General features: G+C 38.4%; 2 protein-coding genes across 2 annotated transcripts in view; both read right to left on the bottom strand.

Moving 5' to 3' along the window:
• Positions 1 to 1,589: 1,589 nt before the first annotated feature.
• LOC101845396 lies at positions 1,590 to 4,711 on the bottom strand. Its single transcript, XM_005096673.3, has one exon. It carries the CDS (start codon positions 4,592 to 4,594, stop codon positions 3,137 to 3,139), a length of 1,458 nt encoding a protein of 485 aa, XP_005096730.2. The 5' UTR covers positions 4,595 to 4,711; the 3' UTR covers positions 1,590 to 3,136.
• Positions 4,712 to 11,684: 6,973 nt separating this feature from the next.
• LOC101862408 (peroxisomal membrane protein 4) overlaps positions 11,685 to 24,069 on the bottom strand; it is a 35,021-nt gene continuing 22,636 nt past the window's right edge. The window contains exons 2-5 of the mRNA XM_005096662.3: positions 23,786 to 23,957; positions 19,433 to 19,495; positions 18,278 to 18,476; positions 11,685 to 16,410 (exon numbers count right to left, since the gene is read on the bottom strand). Coding sequence (XP_005096719.1) covers positions 16,162 to 16,410; positions 18,278 to 18,476; positions 19,433 to 19,495; positions 23,786 to 23,880 — 606 coding nt within the window. The 5' untranslated portion in view covers positions 23,881 to 23,957 and the 3' untranslated portion in view covers positions 11,685 to 16,161. The remainder of the gene's footprint in view (positions 16,411 to 18,277; positions 18,477 to 19,432; positions 19,496 to 23,785; positions 23,958 to 24,069) is intronic.

The raw sequence follows: 24,069 nt of genomic DNA, 5'->3' as shown, positions 1-24,069 counted from the left end.
TCGGAATGAGCTGAGGCTCGAAGCCCCGAGTCCGCAATCTCACAATTACGAGTCGGGTAGCTTAACCTCTAAGTTATCAACACCACTGTGCTGTTTTGTGGCTCTTTTAAAAGATAACTTAACTTCTTTACTTATTTCACAGATGTTCAAATTCCTTTTTGTAAAAATCAGAAACGTAGAAAAGTAAGCAGCACCACGCATATTGCAAGCAACATCTCACTGCGCACCAAGATTCGACTTTTTAACACCAACGTCAAGTCTGTGCTCCTCTACGGCTGTGAAACTTGGAAGACAACGAAGACAGTACTGAATAAGGTCCAGACTTTCATCAACAGATGTATGAGGAGTATTTTAAGAATTAAGTGGCAGGATAGAATAAGAAATGAAGAGCTGTGGGAAAGGACAGAACAAAAGGATATAGAAGTAGAAATAGGACTAAGAAAGTGGCGATGGATGGGACACACCTTAAGAAAGCTCAGCGGAAACATCACAAGACAGTCACTGCAGTGTAACCCACAGGGAGCACGAGGCAGGGGTAGGCCACGGGATACATGGAGGAGATTTGTGGAAAGGGACATGAGAGAAATGAAGCTCACTTGGAAGGAGCTTGGAAGGATGGCTCAGAACAGAGATAAATGGAAGGAGCTTGTATGTGGCCTATACCCTGCCAGGGGTGAAAGGCATTGATGATGATGATGAACACGCATATCATATTAATTATCATTTTTCTGATTAATGTGTTATGTTTCAAATGTGCCATAACATTACCTTTGGTTTGTTGCTGATCGACCCCACACTTGCAAGTGACCGCTACATTTTCAACGAGTTATGACGCGTTTTACGTTACTCTGGAACAACAGAGTCCTATCCATTCAGAACCGAGTTTTGATAAATTTGACTTCAAAAATTTTTTGATTCACAAAATGTTAGGCTTTTCCGAATGCAGTGCTTTGAATATTATTATTTTGATAATGACTCTATATAATCTTACAATTCTGATAGAGCAGATAGGAAAAAAACATTTCTGGCGTCATGGTCTTGGTAACTTTAAACAGACAAAAATGTCAAATAGAACGTTGTAATTCTAAGGTAGTAAAGTGTTAACTCGTTGAAGACGCACACTCTAGGCTCTTCTTGACAACGTTTGAAGATGACGTGCTGTTTTGGGGCACTTTAAACAGGTAACCTAACTTCCTTACTCATTCACAAATGTTCCAATTCTGTTCTCTTATCAGAAACTTAGAATGGCAAGCAACAACACACATATTATAATGTAATAAAATGTATTTGCATTTTTCTAATTTATGTGTGATGTTTTTAAATGTGCCCAATATTGCCTTTGGTCTGTTGCTCACAGGGCCCAAGCTCGCATGTGTCCACTACATCCTTAACGAGTTATGAAGTTTAGCTGCCTTTTACGCTACCATAGAATTGCAAAGTTATCTCTGCTCAGTACTCAGTTTTGAGAAATTTGACGTCAATATTGGGGAGGGGGGGTAGCTTCACAACATGTCAAGCTTTTTGGAATTAAATTTTTGGAATATCTTGATAACGACTCCGAATAATCTTACGATTTTGATAGAGCAGACAGACTGACTTCTTGGTCTCAGTAACTCAAAACGACCAAAAATGTGAGATAGAATTTTGAAATTCTAAAGTAGCGTTAATCAACAACTACTTCCTCTATCTCCGCAGACAATAACATACGTTCTGTGAAAAGAAAGCCTGTGGTGTTCAGTGCAAAATGGCCATGTCTAAAAAAAGACAAATGTTTCTTGAAACAGGCATAGCTACTAGATGTATTTTTCATTTAAATAAAAAGAAACACATCGACATGACAACGGCCATATAGTGCAGCTTGAAAAGCAAGACAGAAAAAATTTTTAAAGGGAGAGAAAAAAAGATTTCAGAAAAAAACAGTACGCTGGATCTGCAGATGACGTTTTCCAACCGCCTTCCAATCAGATCTTGTCCTTTCTTTCCGATGCCCTTACGTTGGTGTAAAGTCTCGATTTTCATGCTGCACTAGATGGCAATCATCACCATGACGTCTACGTGCTCCTCTTCACTAAAAGATGTCAATACATATTTCTTAAGCTTCTCGGACATACGTGCAAGTTGTCCCCAACTTGAAGAAATACCATGCAATGTGATTTATCTATTTAGACAAGCAACGTTAATAATGATATCATAGTTCTAGGATTCTCAAATGGAGCTGCTTGGTCCCAAAATCAAGCGAAATATATGCATCAGTATTCAGCCCTCTGGCGTGATCTAAATAATCATGGAGGACAGGTAGCAATTCTTTAAAAATCACAGTAGACGAGATAAAAAATATTGGTTTTGAGGTCTTGCAAACCTCACCTTTTCTTTAACAGACCGGAGACCAGGACACTGTGTTCCAGACGTGTAAAGAAACGCAATATTTTTCTTTTCCAATGTTTCCTCGAGTTCCTCGGGGAAAGCTGGCAAGGCAAAACAATTAACACGGGTGTTTCAGAACAGAAAAATCTTTTCGGAAAACAGTGAACATGGATTCTTCAGGACAGGAAAAAGTTAACAGTAGAACAGCACACTTGTCTGCTTCACGGCAAGTAAAATTCAGAACAAGTTAATTCTTTGGCGTAACAAAAACATAGGTGCTTCGAACAAGTAAAATTCTTACGCTTAACAGCGAGCATGCTGCCTAAAAACATGTAAAGTAAAACGGCAAACACGGGTGCAGCAGAAAAATAACAATTTAAGGTAACTGCGAACATGGATGCTTTGTAACAAGTAAGATCGAAAGGTTACAAAAATCTTCGGTGCTTGAGAGCAAGTGCTTCAGAACAACTAAAATCTTTAGTTAAGTCGTTCACATGACTACGTCATTACGGTAAACAGCTAAAACAGATTCCTTATTACGATAAACAGCTAACACGGGTGCTTCATTGCGGTAAACAAAACAAACAACGGCGCATTATTACTTAGGAATAACACATCCTTAATTAAAGCTTTCGGACACTAAACTCTTATAACGCAATAGAAATCATTATGATAAAAAGACACCATCTCTTGCGCAACAAAGTATCAAATAAAGATGTATTTTTTTAACACTGCCGTTTTCAAAGTTGCTGGGGAAGATAACTATTCTGGCTCACCCTCTCGCCATTGGGAGAAGTAAAATCAGAACAAGACCTACTGTGCTTGTACAAGAAATGCTAAAGAAAAGCCAGAAATAACCAAGGTCTCGTATGATCACCGTGACGAACAGCGGAGCGATTAAGTTGAGCAAAACTCCACTGCCGAAGACCAATCCATAGTTACTAACGTAGTGGGCCCGACCAAAGAGACGAAGAGTAACTACAGGGAAAACCACCAAAACCCCACTTTGGATCCCTTGAACTAGCAGTGTCCAGGCAAGGAAGAGCCAACGGTTGACCATGGGGGTGAAATACCAGAACAAGGACGCAAACACGTGCAGAGCTGTTAAACTAGCTAAAGACGTCTTGAGATCACTGAGGTCAACTGCCAGCCCCCATACTATCCGGGAAATAAGTACTGTAATGTTAATGCAACTACCAACTGTGGTCAAAAAGTAGTCGTCATTTATGTAAAGGAGTCCGAATTGTTTGTAATAATTGACCTCCACCTGGAGACCATAATTCATGACCATCGCTGCTAAACACAGTTGATAAAAGCTTCGTGTTTTCAGCACTTCAAGGGGTGTGTAGTCGAGGGCAAGTGGCCTGTGGGTTCCTTGCTCCATTGATAAATTGGCAGACTCCCCTTTGTCGGTTGTTGCACCATACTTGGGACTCGACAAAGAACCAGATCCATTCTCTCCACAGCCAATTTCTTTACTGATGTTTACTTTAAAGACATTCTCAAGAGGTTCCTCGTTCTGAGATTTGTGACATTTTTTGTGTCTCTGTTCATTCCGTAACAGAGCTAAATCTGTGTGGTCTCTGACCAGGACGAAAGCGATAATATGACACACTAGAGATACCGCGGTCAACAGCAGAAACACACCGGGCACTTTTGTCACGACATCCACGCTGGAGAAGTACTTGCCTGTTCCTAAGGTGATGTCAGGCGTTTTATTACTTGGATTGATAAACATCGTTGTCAACACATTCATGACTAGACTTCCTCCTCCTAAAGAACTGGCAGCGACGGAAGTGGCTAATCCCACGGCGTTGGGAAACCACACAGCAGCGTAGAGCGTCGACATAGCGAATATCAAGCCGGTGAAGAATCCTCCGCCCACACCCAGAGTTATGTGTAGTAACCAGAAGGAATGTAGACATGTGAAGTACGTCAAACCAACAGAGATATTGAATCCTATTACACCTATGAAAACAGTGAGCCGATGACCAACTGCTCTTGCAAATACTCCTGAGAAAAATATTCCTGCGTTCAAACACGATAGAAACACACCTGTAAGCCACAATGAGCCTGCAGAATGCTCACTCGACCCTACTTTGGAGATAAAATAGGAATCTACATAGATGGACAGGTTGCCATAGTACCAGGGTATTCCGATCGGAAGGTTCAGTAAGACTAAACCAGCACCTACGCCATACTGCAAGACTTTAGGGAACCGTTTGCACATTCTGAAGTTAGGGTTGAAGAATGAACAAACGGCAACGTCCTATTCTGTTATTCCAAATGCTTGCAAAAACAAGAGCAGTACATAATAAAGGTATATTATGACCCAATGAACATGCTCGATTATCCAATTAAATCGTATTGACTGTTAATGAATAAGATAATGGGGGAAAGTTAACATGTTAACCTTAACCATTAAATATATGAGGTTTTTTTTTCATTCTAGCACAATAATTGCAGTAACTGAAAGGCTCCAAATGGCCGCTCTCATTCATTAAATCCCCAACAGGAACAGTTCACACCTGTCACGGCCTTTCGACGACGACAACCGATTTATTGGCAATAGAACTGGATTAAAACAATTGTTGAGGTAATTGTAATACCGTTCGTTCCCAGCTATGAAATATGCCTTGTAGTAGCTGTAGGCTAACTTACTGTTCATGACAAGTTTTGTTGGAGTTGTTGTTGTTGTTGTTGTTGCTGTTGTTTGTTTGTTTGTTTGTTCTCTCCACACCCGATTTTGTTTTGTTTTGTTTTTTGTTGGGGGGGGGTCATTGCTTTGTTGGGGGGGGGGGGGTCTTTAATTCTATTGTATTATAATTCGTTTTTATTTTTTACAGGAGGAAAAGGAGGGGGGGCTGAATTCTCTCACTTGGAACATTTGGGAAGTTTTTAAGACGCTCCACCTTTGATCTATCTTTACTAAATTGTACTACGTTTACTCTCGCTTGTGTGCACAAGTTATATTTATTACTATCAGGTCCTCTTTTTTAATGTAGGTGTCTTTACGTCCCTATCCAGACAAATTTAGATCATTTAGGGGGCGAGCTTTCAACCCTGCCTGTCTAGGTCAACATGGACCGAGCGGGATACAACTGCACAGCAGAAAGGCCCAGATACTCGATAAAAATATCGTTCTCCATTCGGGAATCGACCTCGGGTATCCTGTGTGCGACAGGGAAGCGTCTAACCGCTACACCACAAAAACGCCAGTTTAGACCTCTTTGGGAAATGGGAAAAGGGGAGGGGTGAAATTAGAAGAGAAAGTGTGTATAGGCCCTGTGTGTGTGTGTGTGTGTGTGTGTGTGTGTGTGTGTGTGTGTGTGTGTGTGCGTGAGGTATTGGGGATGGTAATAATGCTCAGTTTTCATAAGAATAGAATTTAAAACTTCTGTATAAAATAACTTCAAACTGATTTTAAAGCCCCTTCAACACAATTTAAATAAAGGCTGCTTTGACCCTGCCTGCCAGGACCAAACGGACAGTGTAGGATTCAACTGTATCTCACCAGAAAGACGGATATATTATTATAATTATTCTTTATCAAAATTAAAGAGATCTCCCCTCTGAGGAATCGAACTCATGTATATATCACAGGCAGAAGAGAGGGAACTAAACTTACCGTAATAACACAGACACCGGTTAGTTATAATCTAAAATGAGATTTTCTTTTCTTTTTGAGAGACTCTTGGGGAATCTCGCATGCCATTAACAACATGGCGCACCGAGGCAAGAGAGTAAATAAACAAACAGCCGATGGGGGGAAGCAAGCCTTATGGGGTGGAGAGACAAAATAGAAGCGCCCAGAGATTGGACGCTAACAGGCGACGGTCCGCGCCACAGCAAAACAGTCTCCGCATTCATACCCATAATGCTCCGTCTTGCTGGGCTGAGGAAGAACCACGAAATAATAATGTATAGGTTTACGCATTTCACCGCATACAGCCGCATTCTTTGACAGAAGGGGCAAAACGAATAAGATAAACAGGCCCGGAGGGTGGGGGGATGCAGGCGGTGAAAGAGAGAAAATGTGAAATCAATCAGCAGCCAAATGCGACGCAAAAATTACCTGCATTTAGAGAGCTTTGTTGACACTGTCGAGCGAGCGGTGAGGCAAAATAAACAGGAGGCACCGGCTAGGACGGGGGCTGGGGGCCTTCTTGAGCTCACTCCACCACAAAAAATAGGTTGGCCGTTCGAGAGAGGAGATGAGGCTGAGGCAAGAGAAAAGAGGAAAGTTGTGGATTTCAGAGATGAGAGGCAATGGCAGCAACATGGAAACGGGGAAAGAAAAAACATTTTTTTAAAGAAAAGAAAAGAAAATTAAAGGTTTTGTGAGAGGGGGGGGGGGAACGGTACGAATTTCAACAGTGTTGAAAAAGGTAGAAAAATCGCTTTTCACAAATTTCTCTTTAAACCCTGCCTGGGGTTAAGCAAGGACATTCTTAAAATATTTCAACTGACAGCGAGAGGAAGGCATACCCTGGAAGAACGTTTCCTCTTGTGGTAGACAGATTTGTGCCTTAGGGGGAAGGCGTGAGTTGTTATTGGAGAAATTAGCACCAGGACAGAAAGGACATGAGCTCTCCGGGGGATGCGGCGGGAAACAACAAGCCAGCGAGAACAGGGGGTCACCTGGGGACATTGAAGGGGAGTGCTGCAGGCAGCCGCAGTCTTAGGATATCAATTGATTAGACATACTTGACTCAACGTGCCGGCGATCTGTGGAGTGTGTCCCAGTTGGGAACATTTCTGAGAAAAAATAATAGTATAGTTTGAAATACAAGGACAATAATATGATATGTTGGGGTTTTTTTTTACTATTTGAGTACATAAATAATAGGCGAAGTACGACGGCTGATGGCTGTTTCAGACTTTACACGTCCAGAAGAATGTTGAAATTGCAAAAATCTGGTAGGAAAGTAAGCCTACGGCCTTATCACTTGTTCTTGTTTTGCTTTATTTTATTACTATTTATTTTTTGGTTCGTTTTCAAAAATCTTGCATGGAACACTCATCACAGAATAGAGGTGTGGCGTCAGTGGTGCACTTGTTATATTAGGCTCTTCGTCGTAGCACACAAAAGAGGCGAGTACGATTCCCTTGAGGGACAATCGATGCGTCCCGTGTTGAAAAGGTCGAAACAGCCCATCCCTAAGTGATTTAAATTTTAACTGTGTGTATGGGGACGTAGAGACAGAATTTACCATGTAAGTTGTTACTGGGATAAGAAAGCAAGACGACAGACAGGAAACAACACAAGGGCACGGTAGTTTTCTTTTAAATTTAGTCCAAACATATTATATACCAGTGGCCCCCTCCAAGAGCGGGAAGTAAAGGAGTTTCATTTATTAACGATTGAAAATTGTAGAACAAAACGCCCACAACAGCAAGAGAAGGCATGTAATGCGCCAATAAACAGGAAGTAGAACGTCAAAAATGTTCCAGGAAAGCTTTGGAAATGCTTGCGTTACACTGGCAGGCGGTAAATGAATCTTATTTTTTTTACAAAATTATAAAGTAGACCACTTAGCCGTGACTTTCGACCCGTTCATTTCAGTACAGACAAGTCAGTTGCCTAAAGTTAGCTGACTTCACATTATACTATAAATTGACAGGATAGTCCAAAGTCCATTGCAAGGACAGAAAATTGCTGTAAAAGACCCGATTAAATGAAGCACGTAAAGGACGAAATGTCCGACCCCTGAGTGCTAAGAAAGAGAAAGACAAGAGGATAAGCTGAAGCTGAGACACACACAAAACCAAAAAAATCAAAATAAAACCGTCCCATGTACTGAGCCAGAGATACATGGTATAATACTATCGAGGGCCGTGGAACATTTTGGTGCACTCTCATTCTCAAGCGATCACGGAGAGTAAAGTGCAGTCGGCAGTCTAATGCTCTGAGCATTTCAGTTTCAGTTCGAGCAAAGAGAAGCACATTATAAAGGTATCGTTTTGTAATTTTTTCCAGTTTATGCAATTTATGAACAATCTGTTTGTTTGGTTTTTCTTTTTTTTTCTTTTTAAGCTCATGAAAGAGTAAACGTGCCCCCCCCCCCCCCCTCCCGGGCAATGCTACAGACCGAAGTGTTTTTATGTCATTCCCAAAGGGGAGATATTAACATGTTCTTATGAACAGTAAAATTGTAAAAAGGCTGATTTATAAATGCCATGCTCTAACTGTGCCAAACAACATAGGAGGAACTGCTGGGTTTTTTTTAATCTCATCCTTACTATTGTCATTTTTCCTCTACTTCTTTTGTATGTTTGTCACTCTCTTGTGAACTGCTATTTCCGGGGTGCATTGGTAGTCGAAGCAGACTTTGTGCTGTCGACACTAGAGAGGAGAGCAGAGTAAGCCTGATTCACCGTTTGGACTTCTCTGTTGACATCCACCCCTTGGCGCTCATATGACATTATAATGCAGTTGAGAGCGCCGTAAAACCTTCCAAAAGTAACTAAACTAAGACAAAGAGTTAACGTTCTGACGAAAAACCTAAGTGTTATCCTTAACAAGCGGTGATTCTACACAAAATGTTTGGCTTCTTTTTTTAGCGTGTTTCTGAGTGCATCTACAGTCCGGTCAAAAATTCGTGGCGCAACTTATCCTCAAATATCTCTTCTACAGGAGAACCAGTGTCACCCATACTTTGCACAGCAGTTTGTACCAATTTGTCTTAACTTAATCATATATTTCCACATCAATTGGGGCTAGATTAAACAACTTTTCTTCATAAACGTATATAAAATAGTAGAACTCGCAGAAAATGGGATTGTTCTTAGCACTTTCCGCTTCTCACATACATTTTGAAGACGCATGTGGCTTACATCATAGCTCTTCAATGGCACTTTTTAGGGGTAAAACGTGGTACCAAAAATTGATTTTATAGTGAACACATTTTTGGTATTACTAAAGGTTCTCAAAACATGCGCTCAGTACGCATAATGTCACGATTAGAAAAAAAAACTGAGGGACCTGCTTTTAAAAGCGATATTGCCCCAGCTGTAAACCTTTCAAAATCTATAGAAACCACCCACTTGGATTTTTTATTACATGTTTTATTTATTAAGGAATTTTCTAGAATACAGCTATTGATCTGTTGAGACAAATTGATACAAGTCGTTGTGCAAAAAAAAGAGTCTATGTTCGACAGTTGAGGAGATATTTGACAATAAGTTGCGCCATGAATTTTTGACCACACTAAAGGGTCTGCTGGGATAATATTAAATAATATATGTAGTTGTAAAGCACATAAAGCATGCTGTAGAGCGTGGATATGCGCTATATAAAAGTAGAGACAAGCACATCGACACAATAATGGTCACTTAGTGCTGGGAAAAAAAAAAGACAGATCGAGAGAAACAACGAAGGGAAAGTAAAAAATAGTAGGACCAACCAGATGCACCCTCCAAAGACCCATAAAGCAACATATATCTCGTATAAAGAAAAATAATGGCTTGTGAAAATTCAACAACCAATTATGCACGTCAAAGTAAATGGTAATATCAAAGTTACAGCCCAGCCCCCCCCCCTCTCTAATCCCAAACAAAAATGTTTTTTAAAACAGCTGAAAGGAAGAGTTCCCACAAAGGGAAGAAAACTCCGATCTCTCTTAGATGTGAATCTTTATCTTTCACCTCCACAGTGTTGATCGTGTTTCGAGCCAACAGCCCCACAGCAACCAGTTAAGTATTATACAAAACTGTCTTGAGTACATGCAGGCCTATATGAGTTCACAAGACAACAGTCACATATCATGGAACAGCCAAATGCAATCCAATAAATAAAGTATACTTTATTAGGAAACGTTCTCTGTTGCAACCAATAACTAGTATGATACAAAGGAAAAGGAAAATAAGCAAAACAGTTCTAAAAACTTCACCTTAACTTACACAAACAAACTCATACTACAAGTACACACTGATAACCCGTTCAACAGAGAAAAACTTAATTGGAAAAACTTTTATGAAAGAAATAAAACTGCGAATGATAATATTGCAAGTAGACAATTTTCATTCTATTCTGAAACACACACATACACACACACACACACACACACACATATACACATACATACACACACATATATACATACATACACACACACACACACACACACACATCAACATACACAGACTTCAGCTTTATTAACATTGTCATATCACATGTCATGATGAAGAAATCTTGCAAACAAGACATCACCAACTAAATCAAAGAAATTAAATGGAGCAGAAAAACAGGAAAGAAACAAAACAAAACCAGGGAGAAAAAAAATGTTCAAGCATGCAGTCTCAAGAAAGTGAACAAACAAATATTAGAAAAAAGAAAATGAAAAAAAAAAATGAAAGCTGTTCCAACTGGACTAATCAACTAAACAAACAAGTATGACAACAGTATGAAACTGTTATCAGACTTACAGAAATTAGTCAGCCAGCATAACATTTTGATGACATGTCTCGTTATCACATTTAATTGAGTTCCACAAATAAAACAACAGAAAGGACAAAAAGCCATAAAAGCAGTTGCAGGCAATCTTGACCCAATCAATTATTATACACAAAAAGTGGAATTATTTGATCTACGATGGGGATTTCATAAACAAATAACCGTGGGGAGCACAACTGTAAAGAAAACAAAGAAAGCAACAACGCTGTCCTAATACGATACAAGGCAATGTGTCATTCTCGTACAGCCCCCAGGAAGAAAATGGCACAATACGGTGATACCTGAACTAGACTTCTCTAGATGAAAGATGTCTTAAAATGGTACATGTCATACTCATACAGCCTCCTGGTAAAAACCAGTACAATATGGTCATACCTGAACTTGACTTCTCTAGATGAAAGATTCTATGACTGAAATCAACAGGCATCTGGTATGGCACTGTACTGAATGGGGGTTTTTTTTCAAAGAAACGGCGTTCAGCCTGATTTTGAGATAAATCCACATTTACAAGGGGAAAAAAAGAGGAATCATTAAGCTTTCAAGCCCACCACAAATTTCCTTTCAAACAACATAACTGATTCGACGCTACAAAACAGCTCCATACACGTTGGAATTAATTTTGGCCAAAAACCAAATACACCTAGGAAACATAACCATTCCTCGCTAAGTCAATTCTATTCTTCTTGTTGCTTCCTACATTTAATTCATACTCTCCTTTTATCCCCACTGTACTGCGATCCTTGAATTTCCTTGTTCATCAATTTTCATAGAGCAGAAAATGTAAGAATTATTATTCCCTCACCAACACAAGAGAAAGAACTTCAAACAGAAAGGAATGTTTACAGTACAGACAGGTGATATGGTATAAAAACCCAAATAAAATAACACATCAGTCATGGGTAGAAAGAGAAGACTGAAATTGTTCCAAATAATGTAGAAAATATTTATGCGTAAATCCAGTTAAAAAGCACGGTACAAAAACAGAAGAAAGTTTTCTCACGACACTGAAATCTTAAAACTAAGAAGACAAAACTTTCACATCAATTCACTATAAGTGATTAAAAAAACTTTAAATGTACTTCCTAGACAATTGACTTAGATCTCATTACTAATAAAAAATGAGCAAAAGAGTATTTTACATGAAACATTGGTAAACTGAAAAGTCCTACCTCAAAAATATGCAATGAAAATTTACCTGAACCAAAATATTTCGCTTCATGACAAAAAGAGTATACAAGTACTTGACATTTACCTTTTCATTCATCAGTTTCATGATAAAACATTATGTAGCAGCTACCTGTAAAGAGGCACTCAGTTTTATGCAGCTTGAATAGACAGCCATTACTATCCCAGCTAATGAGCAGAACATACATGTATAACAATGAATTATATATTTTAGAACTGGAATATAAAAGCAAGTAATGAGTTTCCTTTTAACCACAAAGTAACTAAAAGCACTGATGGATTATCTTTATGTACAAAGTGTACTGTCACCCATCAAATACAGACATTATAGTAAGAGAAGGGATAGAAAGTCAAACAATTCACAACCATCACATTACTTTTAGAATGTGCAGTCAATGTAGCCTCATGAGAAACTCCTCTCTTATAGCGCTGTCCATGTTCTATAGTAAATAACAAATAGAGACTATCAAAGAATGGCTGCAATTGCCTACATCCAAGCTTTGGCCTGCATCATACCAATTCAAAATTACCACTTTTTCATAGAATCTAGCGCTGTAATCTTGTTGTAGTTAAGACATTGCTTGAACTGAGAGTTATACTTTTATACACACAAAAATCAGAGTGCTTTTACTAGTTATAGAAGACAACAATATCATTATGCTTTTAGAAGCAAAGAAGTGAAACTGCCCTGAATTTCCATGACTTAAACCAAAAAAACACATATCATTTGAAAAGCTCCAGATGCTCAAAAATATTTTTCAATGTTGCTATTAAAAACAAAACTTGATTTTGAGCATATGCATGGGAGTCTGAACCTTCTAGAATACAGTAATCTGCACTTTACATACGTGTCACGACGCGGGGGAATCAGGCTCTCGTCAATTTTCGGGTACATGGAGTTATTGGTATCATCTGAAAGCTTGCTTATTAGCCTTGCTTTCACTGAAAAAAATACCCATCTATCTTAAAGAGACGTCCAGATATTTGCAATTGAAGGAGATGAGGTCACCTGATTTCAGTGGTAAGATTAGCAAGATAACGGCCGCCAAAGTTTGATAATTTCAACAGCTTGAGAATCCGTGAAAACGATGATATTTCATATTTTGTGCCTTTAATCGACGTTTTTCAGTCAAGTTAAATTAACAAGGAAATGAGTTTTTATATGGACATGAAAGGAGTTAAGCCGAAAAACAAAAATTCAATAAATATTGCCAAACTGGCTGAAAAATGCCTGTTTCTTCGATTTCGTTATTTTGACGAGCGCCAGATTTCACAACGATGCCTCACATATTGCATTACATGAGAAATATTACAGACATGAATGCAGCAACATCAGTATGAAAGTTGTTTCTTCGAGTACTGAGATACGTTTTTGTCCACAGAATATTTCTGAAATCGCAAATGTTCGTCAAAATTTTAGAAATAGGGCAGTAGTATTTATAAGCAGGAAAACACAACATGATAGTGATGGGAAGCACAGAAAAGGTATGTGATCATCTGATAGTCTAACAATGGTACATAATTATATATCACCTTCATTTAAAAAAAATAATGGTTCGAGCAATCTCCTTCTAACTCACTTAAAATGGCAGTGTTAGCTTCAGGGGAAACACGAAGCAACACACCCCCCTCCCCCTTGTCTATTTTTTATGTCTTCCTCTCTCCCTCACTTTCACTCACTAAAGTAGACATAAAGTTCCGGTACACATATCATAAGGCTTTACATAAATGTCATAACACACACACATACACACACACACATACTCATATATATATATATATATATACATTCAACACTCAGGTAAAATATACATTCACTAACATACAGTGATATACGCTATTATAAAAAATCCTCAGACACAAACTTGCTAACCTTTCTCAGAGTGCACTGTACCTGTACATCACTAATATTGCTCATGCAGCCCTAATGTATACAAACAAGAATGAACTTCCTGTCTGCACTTGAAGCCCTTAGTTTCAGCAACCACAGACCAGATGCCCACATGTAAATAATACGTATGCCAATGGCACTTTCTCTGAAATGATAAAGGATACTAACACTAAACCCAGAAGTATTAACTTCCACATTTTAAAAAACCCATTTGACCAAAGGGGTAAAGGTTTACTTGAAGTTTCCGTTCCCAGCTTACTTGACCTTATACGCACATCCGGGATCTAGATTCTCTGTAGAGCTAACTTGGGAGTAGCCATAATGTCAAGCGCAAAAGATGATTAGAACTTACTTCAGAAAGGAAGACTTGAAGTATATCTTTATCCCCAAAGGCATAAGTCCAGAGGTACACATTTCAATGCACACACCCACAGAAATGAATCACAGTACCAACTATTGCACTCATCTCAGGAGAAAGTAGCATGGAAACAGATTATATGAAGAGTACCAGACACTATTAAAAACGCATTGAAGAGAAATTTCACCTTCAAAACTTTGAGAGTAGTTCCTCAAAAAAAGGCAACTCATATTATGTTGTTTGTAGTACAATTCCCATAACATCAGCAGAACTACACAGAAAACTCTCCAATTCCTTATCCAGTTATTTTCCTTCCTCAAGCAGTGTTGTCACTATCGCTACAAATGCCATAACACCAGTTCAAATTGCGAGTTACAACAATGTCCGTCAACATGAGGTCTTCAAAAACAACTGTGATCCATTATGAAAAATCATGTTCCCCATCGTAATACAAATGTACTTACTTCCTTCCTTCCAAAAACCGATGCAGTGATCAAAGACATAGTAAAACTTCTGTCCCAGTGAAAATCAAAGCTACAATTGACTTGGTCTCCTTGTACGAATAATATAGGAGAGACAGCTTCCCCAGCAGCAAATTTAAATGACGTACAGAGACTGATAGCAGTCATCTCAGATTTTCTGTCGCTTAGAAAAATGTCATTCAGGAAAAATAACATTGGAGTATCAGTCAGCAGAAAGTTTTTGTGCCATATACTCGAGATTCGAGAGCAACAGCGTCATGGAGAATACAGCATTGGACACGTGGAACCACACATGTGGAACAGGAAAGAAGTGTATGGTGACTTTTCCAAAGGGACTAATTATGAAAAAAGAAATTGGAGAGAGGCATCAGACATTTGTAGAGACAAAAATCAAATTAAAATGAAAAAGATTTTTACCAAAAAGAACGCCCCTTTACCCTTTCAATCAATACAGCAAAAAGCCCATATCAGTTGTCAGAAAAAAATTCAATTCTGATCTTGTGCATTTTCTACTCTCAGCAAGCCTATTGGAACAAACTGTAAATGTTGAAATGGTTCACCAAGTATCATGAACTGTAAAACAAATAAATTCACAAGCATTTTTAGCTGTCTCAAGTAGTTACTACATCACCATCAATATCCAATTACAATAAGTTAACTTTTGGAAAAAGTAAACGATAGGAACAAAATATTATATATATAGAAAATCATTTCAAAGACTCTTTTGCATTCTAACACACCAGAACTCATTCAATTTGGAGCTTTATTGACAAGTGCCTTTGCATAGCTGGAAAACAAGTTGGAAAATAAGACAACTATAATAGTTGCACTTTCATACATATATGTAACTGAAATGAGAAGAGAATCAGACTACAACCTTCAGTGATCTCATCTCACTTTGTGGTACATGGACCAGTGAAGAGTGTTCAAAGCAGTTGACTTTAGCTCATTTCAGCACTTGAGATGGAAGAAGTGTACAAAAATGTGCAACTTGCAGACAAACTACAAAGCAGGAAGGAACTGAAAGCTTTCTTAGCCCTTCAATACTCTAGAACTTTTCCAAATTTAAAAAGTGCTTTTCATCCTGCAGCCGCCAGCTCTAACAGAACATCAAAATAAATCAATAAATAACAGAACACTAATCACCATAAGAAAGCATTTGGTGCTTATATATCCATCAACCCTAGATTCCTTTTCAATGTGAATAATATCTCTCAGAGATTAACCCACAATACTAAAAGACCATAACGACAGATCAGTGTATAACACAACAATTGTCACCCTGTTGCTTATTTTCTAATCATCCCCTAGTTTCTTTCAAAATACCAAAAGCATACTTTGGAGAGTAAATTCAGAAAAGAACAAAATGTTATGAAGGAATAATAAATTACATTATGATTATCACCTACAGAAATATCTTCAATGTTCACTTGTTATAAATGAGGAAATCTCGTAGACTTGTCCACTTGTCGCTGTCCTTGTAAATGTAGGTCATGGACGAGACCAGCGACGGCTGAAGGCACGACTTCTCATACTCAAAGAGCCAGAGGGTGGCTCCCCACAAGATGGCAGCAAACCACGGGAACAAGTCGGCCTTAGGCTGTGGAACAATGCCCTTAGAGACCAGGAGCTTAGCCACACCATAGACCACCCGCGACAGCAAATACAAGTTCATCTGGAGACGAAAAAAAAAGAAAAACAATGCACACGAAATGAGCTCAATTGTTGACAGAGCGAAAAGCAGATGGACACAGTAATGGGGATTGAGGGCTGAGGAAAGCATGTCAGAAGGACTTCTAAAAGGGGGTGGAAAGGAGAAAAGCACCGTAGAAAAAAAAGCAATAAAAGTAAAAGAGGATAATTCTATATCTGACAAACAGAGTCTGAAACTAGTTTTTCTTTTTCCTTTTGTATAAATAAATATAAAATATAAATAACACTTTTTATTTGTCCCGAAAGGGCACTTTGTTTTACAATAGCAAACATACATTTACATACATAAATACATAATCATGAATACGCACATACATAAATACACGCAGAAATACACACATGAATACACAATACTACACAAATACAAAATAGTTTACAAACATGCCAATGTCAGTCGCCACTGTGCAGCGCCCTGTATTTTGAGCTAGGATTGTCGTGTCTTGCTCAAGGACACACCCCAGTGACCACCCACCTGATCCCTGTGTCACCGACACTTGCTTGATATTACTTGAGTCGAAACTCACTACTCACTTAGCCACAGGGGCCCCCACTACTACCAATATTTACTCCTCTCCACCACTCCCTCCTCAATCCCAACGTTTAAAAAAAAGGAAAATAAGAACACTATGTGCTCCAGGGGAAACAACTGCAAAAATGCAAATATACATATATATACATATATTATTCATGGGTTATGCCCCTTAGCATGTTGTTTTCCCACGGTGCACCAAGGACAGGGTTCAAAATCGAATACTGAATAATTATGTTATTTTCAGATAACTTCCATTGATCTCAGTTAATGATGATACATAACAAGATAGTCCACTCAGCCTAAAGAGTGTCCGCCGGAGGTCCGCACAAAGGCTCAGATGGCGCTGCAGTGCAGCTGTTTTGAAGCTCTCTTTCGTTTCTCCAGAAGAAGAATAGGAATAGCACCTCCTTGGGAGCGTAAATCAACTGCTGTTCCTCAGCTGTTCGGGTTCATTCAGTGCGGAGTTTCAGGTTTTTAAAAATTTTAATGACCTCTCGCCTCTCATTCTTAAGTCAAATTAAATGAAGAAAACAGTCGCCTCTTCCCGTTTTTTGCCAGCGTAACCATTTTAAAAAAGCGTTCTTCCGAAATTTGAATTCTTATTTATTCCAAAACTTGTGGGGTAACTGTTCATAGAGGGTGCGCATTTGCGAAGAGGGCGCCACCGAATTTAGAGGACACTTTTTTAATTGGCTCAAAGAGAGGAGTGGACCATCTTGTTATGTATCATCATTGTCTCAGTCAGATCGGTCAGTGGCTTTAAACTCAGCAGCCCTCACTGGGTTTGCCCCTCTGTCAACTTTACAGAGAATGGAAAGTATAATGACTTTCCTCCTATAGTTTTAGGTTTGGTTCCCATTCCCCTCATATTCTGCTTTTTTCTTTGTTCCCAGATACAAGAATCTCAGGAAGAGTACTATACCCAGTGTTTTCAATAATTTAAAAAATTAAATAAACAGCATTTGTATATTGCATATTCTTGCTCAACAACAAACTATGCATTTTGCAACAACTATCCCACAATATTCCACACAGCATGAGTGATTTGTTCTTTGGGGGTTTTTTGAGTAAAGAGAAGCATTTAAGGGTCATTTAGTGCAGGAAAAAAGTAAGACGAACAGACAGAAACAGTATAGAGAATGTAAAGACGAAGGACCTACCAGTGGCGCCCTCCAGCCATCCACAGCCTGGGTGGGACCTGATAGGCAGGGTCAATGCAGGCAATAAACCGAAATTGTGTCATAGGAAAGTGTGAGAAACAGTAAAGAATTACAAATGTTTTGGCACTATGACTCACTTGCTCATTGACTTTGTTGTACTTTCCAAAGATGACAAATCCAGCGCAGAAGGCAGAGAGGAAGGCATGAAGCTGGTGGGACTTGGATTCGCCCCATGATAAGGTGGATGTCAACCCTTTGTAGGCAAACACAAATATGGCCAAGTTCCTAGAGTGTGTGTAGGTGGCTTCCAGGATAGCTCGTATCTTGTCTTTTAAACTGTATCGAATGGACAAAGAATTATTCTTCAAAAACTATCTCATGGGAAAGTCTGCACTTTTTTTCTAGATCAAGAAAATAAGCACCGAAATAGACCAAACTGAAGCCAATTTAAGAGCAGAGCACTTGGTCCCCTATCAGGACAGTGATTTGACAGAAAAGTATTCCAGGAGGAGCAGGGGGGAAAAAGGACAAAACATTAATCAGATTTCAGAACCTTTCTTTAAATTTATGGGTAAACTGTTCTTTAAATTTATGGGTAAACTGTTCTTTAAATTTATGGGTAAACTGTTCTTTAAATTTATGGGTAAACTGTTCTTTAAATTTATGGGTAAAAAGGACAAAAAAAGCACATAAATAAACCTAATCCTTAAGACCTTTAATCATTTTTTAAAATAAACTTTGTCTCTTTTAATGAATATATGTCATGATTTAAAGAAACCTTAGTCAACAATACCTACATAATAAATGAGCTGATTATCATAAAACAAAATTGAAGAAACTATGGTCTAACTATTATAGAAATGTTTCACTTTTCTAAAAGGCACCTCTTAGCCCCATTTGAAATTTGATATAATGATACAATACCAGAGGCCTAGAAGTAAGAAATCTAAAGAACAGAACAGTGATAAATTATAGTATGTTATCATGAACTCTTTCAGAACCTTTGTTTTGTTTGTTTTTTTACTTGTTCAGTTCAGTTTAATTATACATTTTCAAAAACAAACAAAAATATTAAAATCTTCTGAAACCAGCAAAAGAAAGATGCATCTTGTGAAATCATTGCAGAATTATGTGTTCTTTTCCAAACTTTTCTTTTAATATTCACATGAATAAACAGACTGACTGACCATTAAAAGTTTGAAAACAGACTAAGCTGAACATTTTCCTCAAAAAACCAAGTACACCATTAAAAATATACTATGCGAAAATGAATAAACACAAACGAAACTTACGGGCCACTCCTGAACAGAAATGTCATCACAAGCGCATGAGGAAAACGGATTTTGGCTCCGTACCTGAAAAACATAATCATATGATTAGACTACAGCAGTTAACTGATTATTGTATACTTAGTTTCTTTTCACAAACTTTTTTCTTTTCCGCACTCTGCCTAGTTCATTTTCACACACATTTTGAGTTTCCCAGATTTTGTAATATTTATGTTGTCTGACATACTATGAAGCAATCTCATTTTTAAGTGCAGTAAAACTCCAATGCCTTACAATGCAGAAAACAATACATTATAGTTATAGTCCAGGAGAGGGGTAGAGATTAGAGACAAACTGCGGCCAGTCTTGCCTCATCTGTCCTGTGCAATGGCTATGCGCAAGGAAAAAATAAGTAGCAACTAATTACATGTACAGCTCCAGCTAAACTTAAAGTAAATTCGAATAGAAAGAAGCTCGGCTGTATGTGACAAGGACCCTGTACACGTGTGTTTTTAATATTTACACCTGATACTCGTCAGTCATTTTAATTTTTACAAAAGTTTTGGCCAAAGCCTTAAAATTATAGCGTCTCATAATCAATGTAATGACATGGTATGACTATGACCCCAACAATTGTCTATGAGCTGCTACATCTTCAAAGCTGATAAACTAATGAAAAAAGGTTCAAAGAGATGGCAGATTATACAACTTTTGCTGGGAAGCTGATCTGAGTAAGTCAGTTCTTCTTTAAGATTTTTATCAGCTAAGGTCTCCGACGGTACCTCTAATACCAGTATGCACAAAGTGCCCAAGGCTAGGACCCCCAAGTCTTTCTTTCTCACCCCAGAAAGAGTCAGTGTTCATCCTCTCGACCCTGAGATCAGATCAGGGTGGCAAAAAAAAAAAAGAAAAGAAAAAAAAGTAAACAACCAATCCTACATGAACAGAAAATAAGTTAGGCTTCTTTAGCCTGAGACCCAAATGGTTCATTCCATTTTTTCTTGTCACCCAACAAGGTACAAACCAGAAGCAAATACAATGAGAACAAAAATCATGCTCAAAAGCAGGAGTCACAAGACTCATGATGGCAATGAAAACAGCACTCATCTATAGTATTTCTTCAGCTTTTCTAATCAAACAAACCATCATTTAACTCGCACTGTCGTCTAGGGAAATTCAGGTTATGGTTATAAAATTGGCACAGGTGTTATCATGATAATGGAACGCCAGTGACCCGACATTGAACTTTGTAGTATCTAATTCAAAATCATTTAGCTTGGGACAGCTGTGCACTTTGTTCAAACTTCAGTGACTACTACATTACATTGCCCTTATCAGACAGCAATTCAGCATCGCTTTTCCTCCTGGCAGTTTATATAAAAAGAGTCAAGAGTCTACTAATTGCTAAAATAAAAAACGAACAACTCTCACTGCAACAGTTGTACTGATTACTTTGCATACACAGTAAAACTATTATTTATTTTATTGACATTTGTCCTTATTGTCCCATATATTGTATTGTAAATGTACTTTAGATACCTAAACTCTGTTGAACAGAGAAAGTTATAGCAAAAATTTCTGCACAGGTACTTAGCTATTAATGAGTTTAAAAATACTTTTAAGTTATTAGGACCCGCGACTTCAAAAGTGAATGTAACAGCAAAATGTACATTTTATTTTACACAGAGTGCAGTAAGCCTGAGGTTTTAGTTTCACTGTATCCAGTTTGAAAGCAAGCTAATCAAAGAAAAGATTGCAATTTCAACCGAAAGCTGTCTACAAAGTGTCAAAAGGATAACAACTTACACCAGCAATTTTTTAAAACCAAACCTTACTTATATATATATACACAAATGAATTATGATTAACTAAAATAAAGACTTTTCAAAATAACCAGAGCCAAATTCGAATCCGACCTTTAAAGCAAGGATAGAATGAAATGCATTGTCTGCCAGTTGTTCAGATGTACTAATTTTAAGCCAAAAATTCTGAAATGTTTACTTTACAAGTTTAGCATGCACATAACAAAATCAGCAGGTACCACAAATCTTTTTTTATGTGTAAATGAATTTCGCTATGTGCGTATTTCAGGTGACAAGGTGAACAGCCACACAGTTGACTTGAAATTACCGCTAAGTCCGCTATGCCATGCAGGCCAAAATTCTATTTACTTGGCTTCATAGTTCAAACTTAAAGCAGATTTGGATTTTTGACATTTTTTATTTTCTACCCATCTCTGCTACGATCAGCCATTTTTTCTTAATGAGAAGCCTTTTCAGCCTTTTACATTCTGTCATGGTCCATTCTCTACTACAACTTCATCTAGACCCAGCTTTGCAGAATGCCCAAATTATTATGTTAGTGTGTAATCTCTATTGAATGTTGAAGAAGTGTTTTTTTTGTTGTATTGGTGTTTTACGCCACTTGCAACTGCATTATAAGGTCATATGAGAGTCAAAGAGAGCATGGAACACATTTGTGAGGCAGCGTGGTGAAATCAGGCGCTTGTCAAAATAATGAAAGTCAAGAAACTGGCATTTTTCTGAAGATTTGGGAAGTTATATCGAAAAACATTGATTAAAAAGGCATGAAAGATGTAAATTTTCAGTTTCCACGGACTCTCAAGCTAAGGAAATAACTCAATTTTGGCAGCCATTTTCTCACTTTCTAATTTTACCTCTGAAACCAGGCCACCACCACCTCCTTCAATCGCCAATATCTTGACTGTCGTACTTAAGGAGGAATTCCGTAACGAGCGACCACTATGAACTAGATGTATAGAGGGTTAGGGTTAAGGCTGGGGTAAAGTCCCTTCTTCATTGTGTCTGGAGGGGTGGTCGCTCTTTACGGCATGGAAGTCTCTCCTTTAAACTCAAGTTAAAGAGTGCTATTGCAACTGCGCACCAACTAAATAGACAACTGCTTCCAACTTTCAGTAGCCTCCTACGCCTTGAGGTGCCTTGACACTTTTGACTCAGAAGGCCAACAAGTCTAGATTTGTAGGACGAGAAGTGGCTTTTCGGACTCAAGTCAGATTAAACAAAAATTATATATACGGATTCTGAATCGAGTCTAGCATGACGTCCGTTCTGACTTCCGACCCTTGTTCCTAAATATTTCAAGCATTTATTAAAAGTTTTCCGATTATAATGATAACATTAGGGGTAGGACCAGAACAACATACTTAGGGAACATAAACAAATGGGTAACAGGAAAAGAGGGAAATGTAGCTTTTTTTTAGAGCATCCGAGCAAAATGGAGAACCATGATCGACGATGTCTGTCGCAGATCTGGCACTGGAAGATGATGATGAATGATAACAATCGAGACGTGTGAGCTTCAATATACAGTTATATCTAAACTGGCCCTCCCTGCATCATTTAATTAGTACAAGCAGAACAACCAAAGTTGAGTTGACCTTGCAGGGGGCAGAGTCAATTATGTAGACTATTGAGATTGCACGTAGCAATCACACACTCTCGGCTTGCTGGGGGAAGAGGTGTTGGGAAGAGGCCAAGGCGGTCGATTTTGTGTGATCTGATTTTTTTTTTTTTTACGCAAATTACAAAAAAACTATAATACGCTGTAACAAAATGAATTTAAACATGTGGAAGGACAAATGATGGCGGAAGTAATGATGATGCTGTAGTGGTGGAGGAAAGACCCTGAGCCTGAGTAGTCGGTTACCGAGTACGTAAACACTGCCACTGGGAAAAGAGAGTGCAGTCTTTTGATTTTTGACACAAATTACACGGTCCTGGTAGGTAATTTTCTAGTTAAATAGCCGTAGCATCTTTGTAGACAACCAAATTAATTTACTTTTGTGTTTTAACATCATTTTTAACTTTGTTTTGGTCAATTTGATCGTCCACACCTAGTCTATAGACAGTATTCAGAAAGAGACAGAGAGAGAGAGAGAGAGGGGAGGTGTAGATCTTGCGAGAACTTCCAGGCAAAACAAAATGGCGACCCGCGTAGTTCGGCTTGATTCGAACAGTGAAATAGCCATAGCATTTTTGATACGATCAAAATCAAATTAGCATTATTAGCTTACTTTTGTGCTATAACAACGTAATTTTTTCTTGGCTTTTATCAATTTGATCATCCGATAGACAGTATTCCAAAATGAGGAAAAGCAGGTCTTGTTTCGCACCGGGTGAGAATAGCCTACGCTGGCAAGTCTCACCCGGGGTGAGAGGTAGATCGTTTTTCTATTCTCACCCCGGATGAGAATAGCCACAGCCACAGGGCATAGATAGATCTAGTATACTAAAACCGGTAATGAATTGGAGCTGTATCTAGATTCTAGATCACTGAAGGGCAGTAAGACAGAAAACAACAGGCACAAAATCAGTGCTCTTTTAAATCAAGACTTACACCGCTCCATTTCGAAAACCTTTTATCACAGAAAGAATGTGCTTGTGTTCCCCTGACGCCAATACAGCGTTCACGGCGTCCAAGATACCCGCCATGTTGTTGTTATCAGGTGATGTGAGGTAATTCTAACTCCGACACATGAGAACTCCTTCGTCCTTTTCGCTGCGGCTACCTGCAAAGAAGTATAAAATCAATTTCAATTAAATTAATTAATCACACTCGCAAACACACGCGCACACACGCACATTCTCTCTCTCTCTCTCTCTCTCTCTCTCTCTCTCTCT

Source organism: Aplysia californica, unplaced genomic scaffold, assembly GCF_000002075.1.
Source record: "Aplysia californica isolate F4 #8 unplaced genomic scaffold, AplCal3.0 scaffold00134, whole genome shotgun sequence".
NCBI lineage: Eukaryota > Metazoa > Mollusca > Gastropoda > Aplysiida > Aplysiidae > Aplysia > Aplysia californica.
Note: the sequence above shows the minus strand (reverse complement) of the source record. Positions and strands in the feature narration are given on the sequence as shown.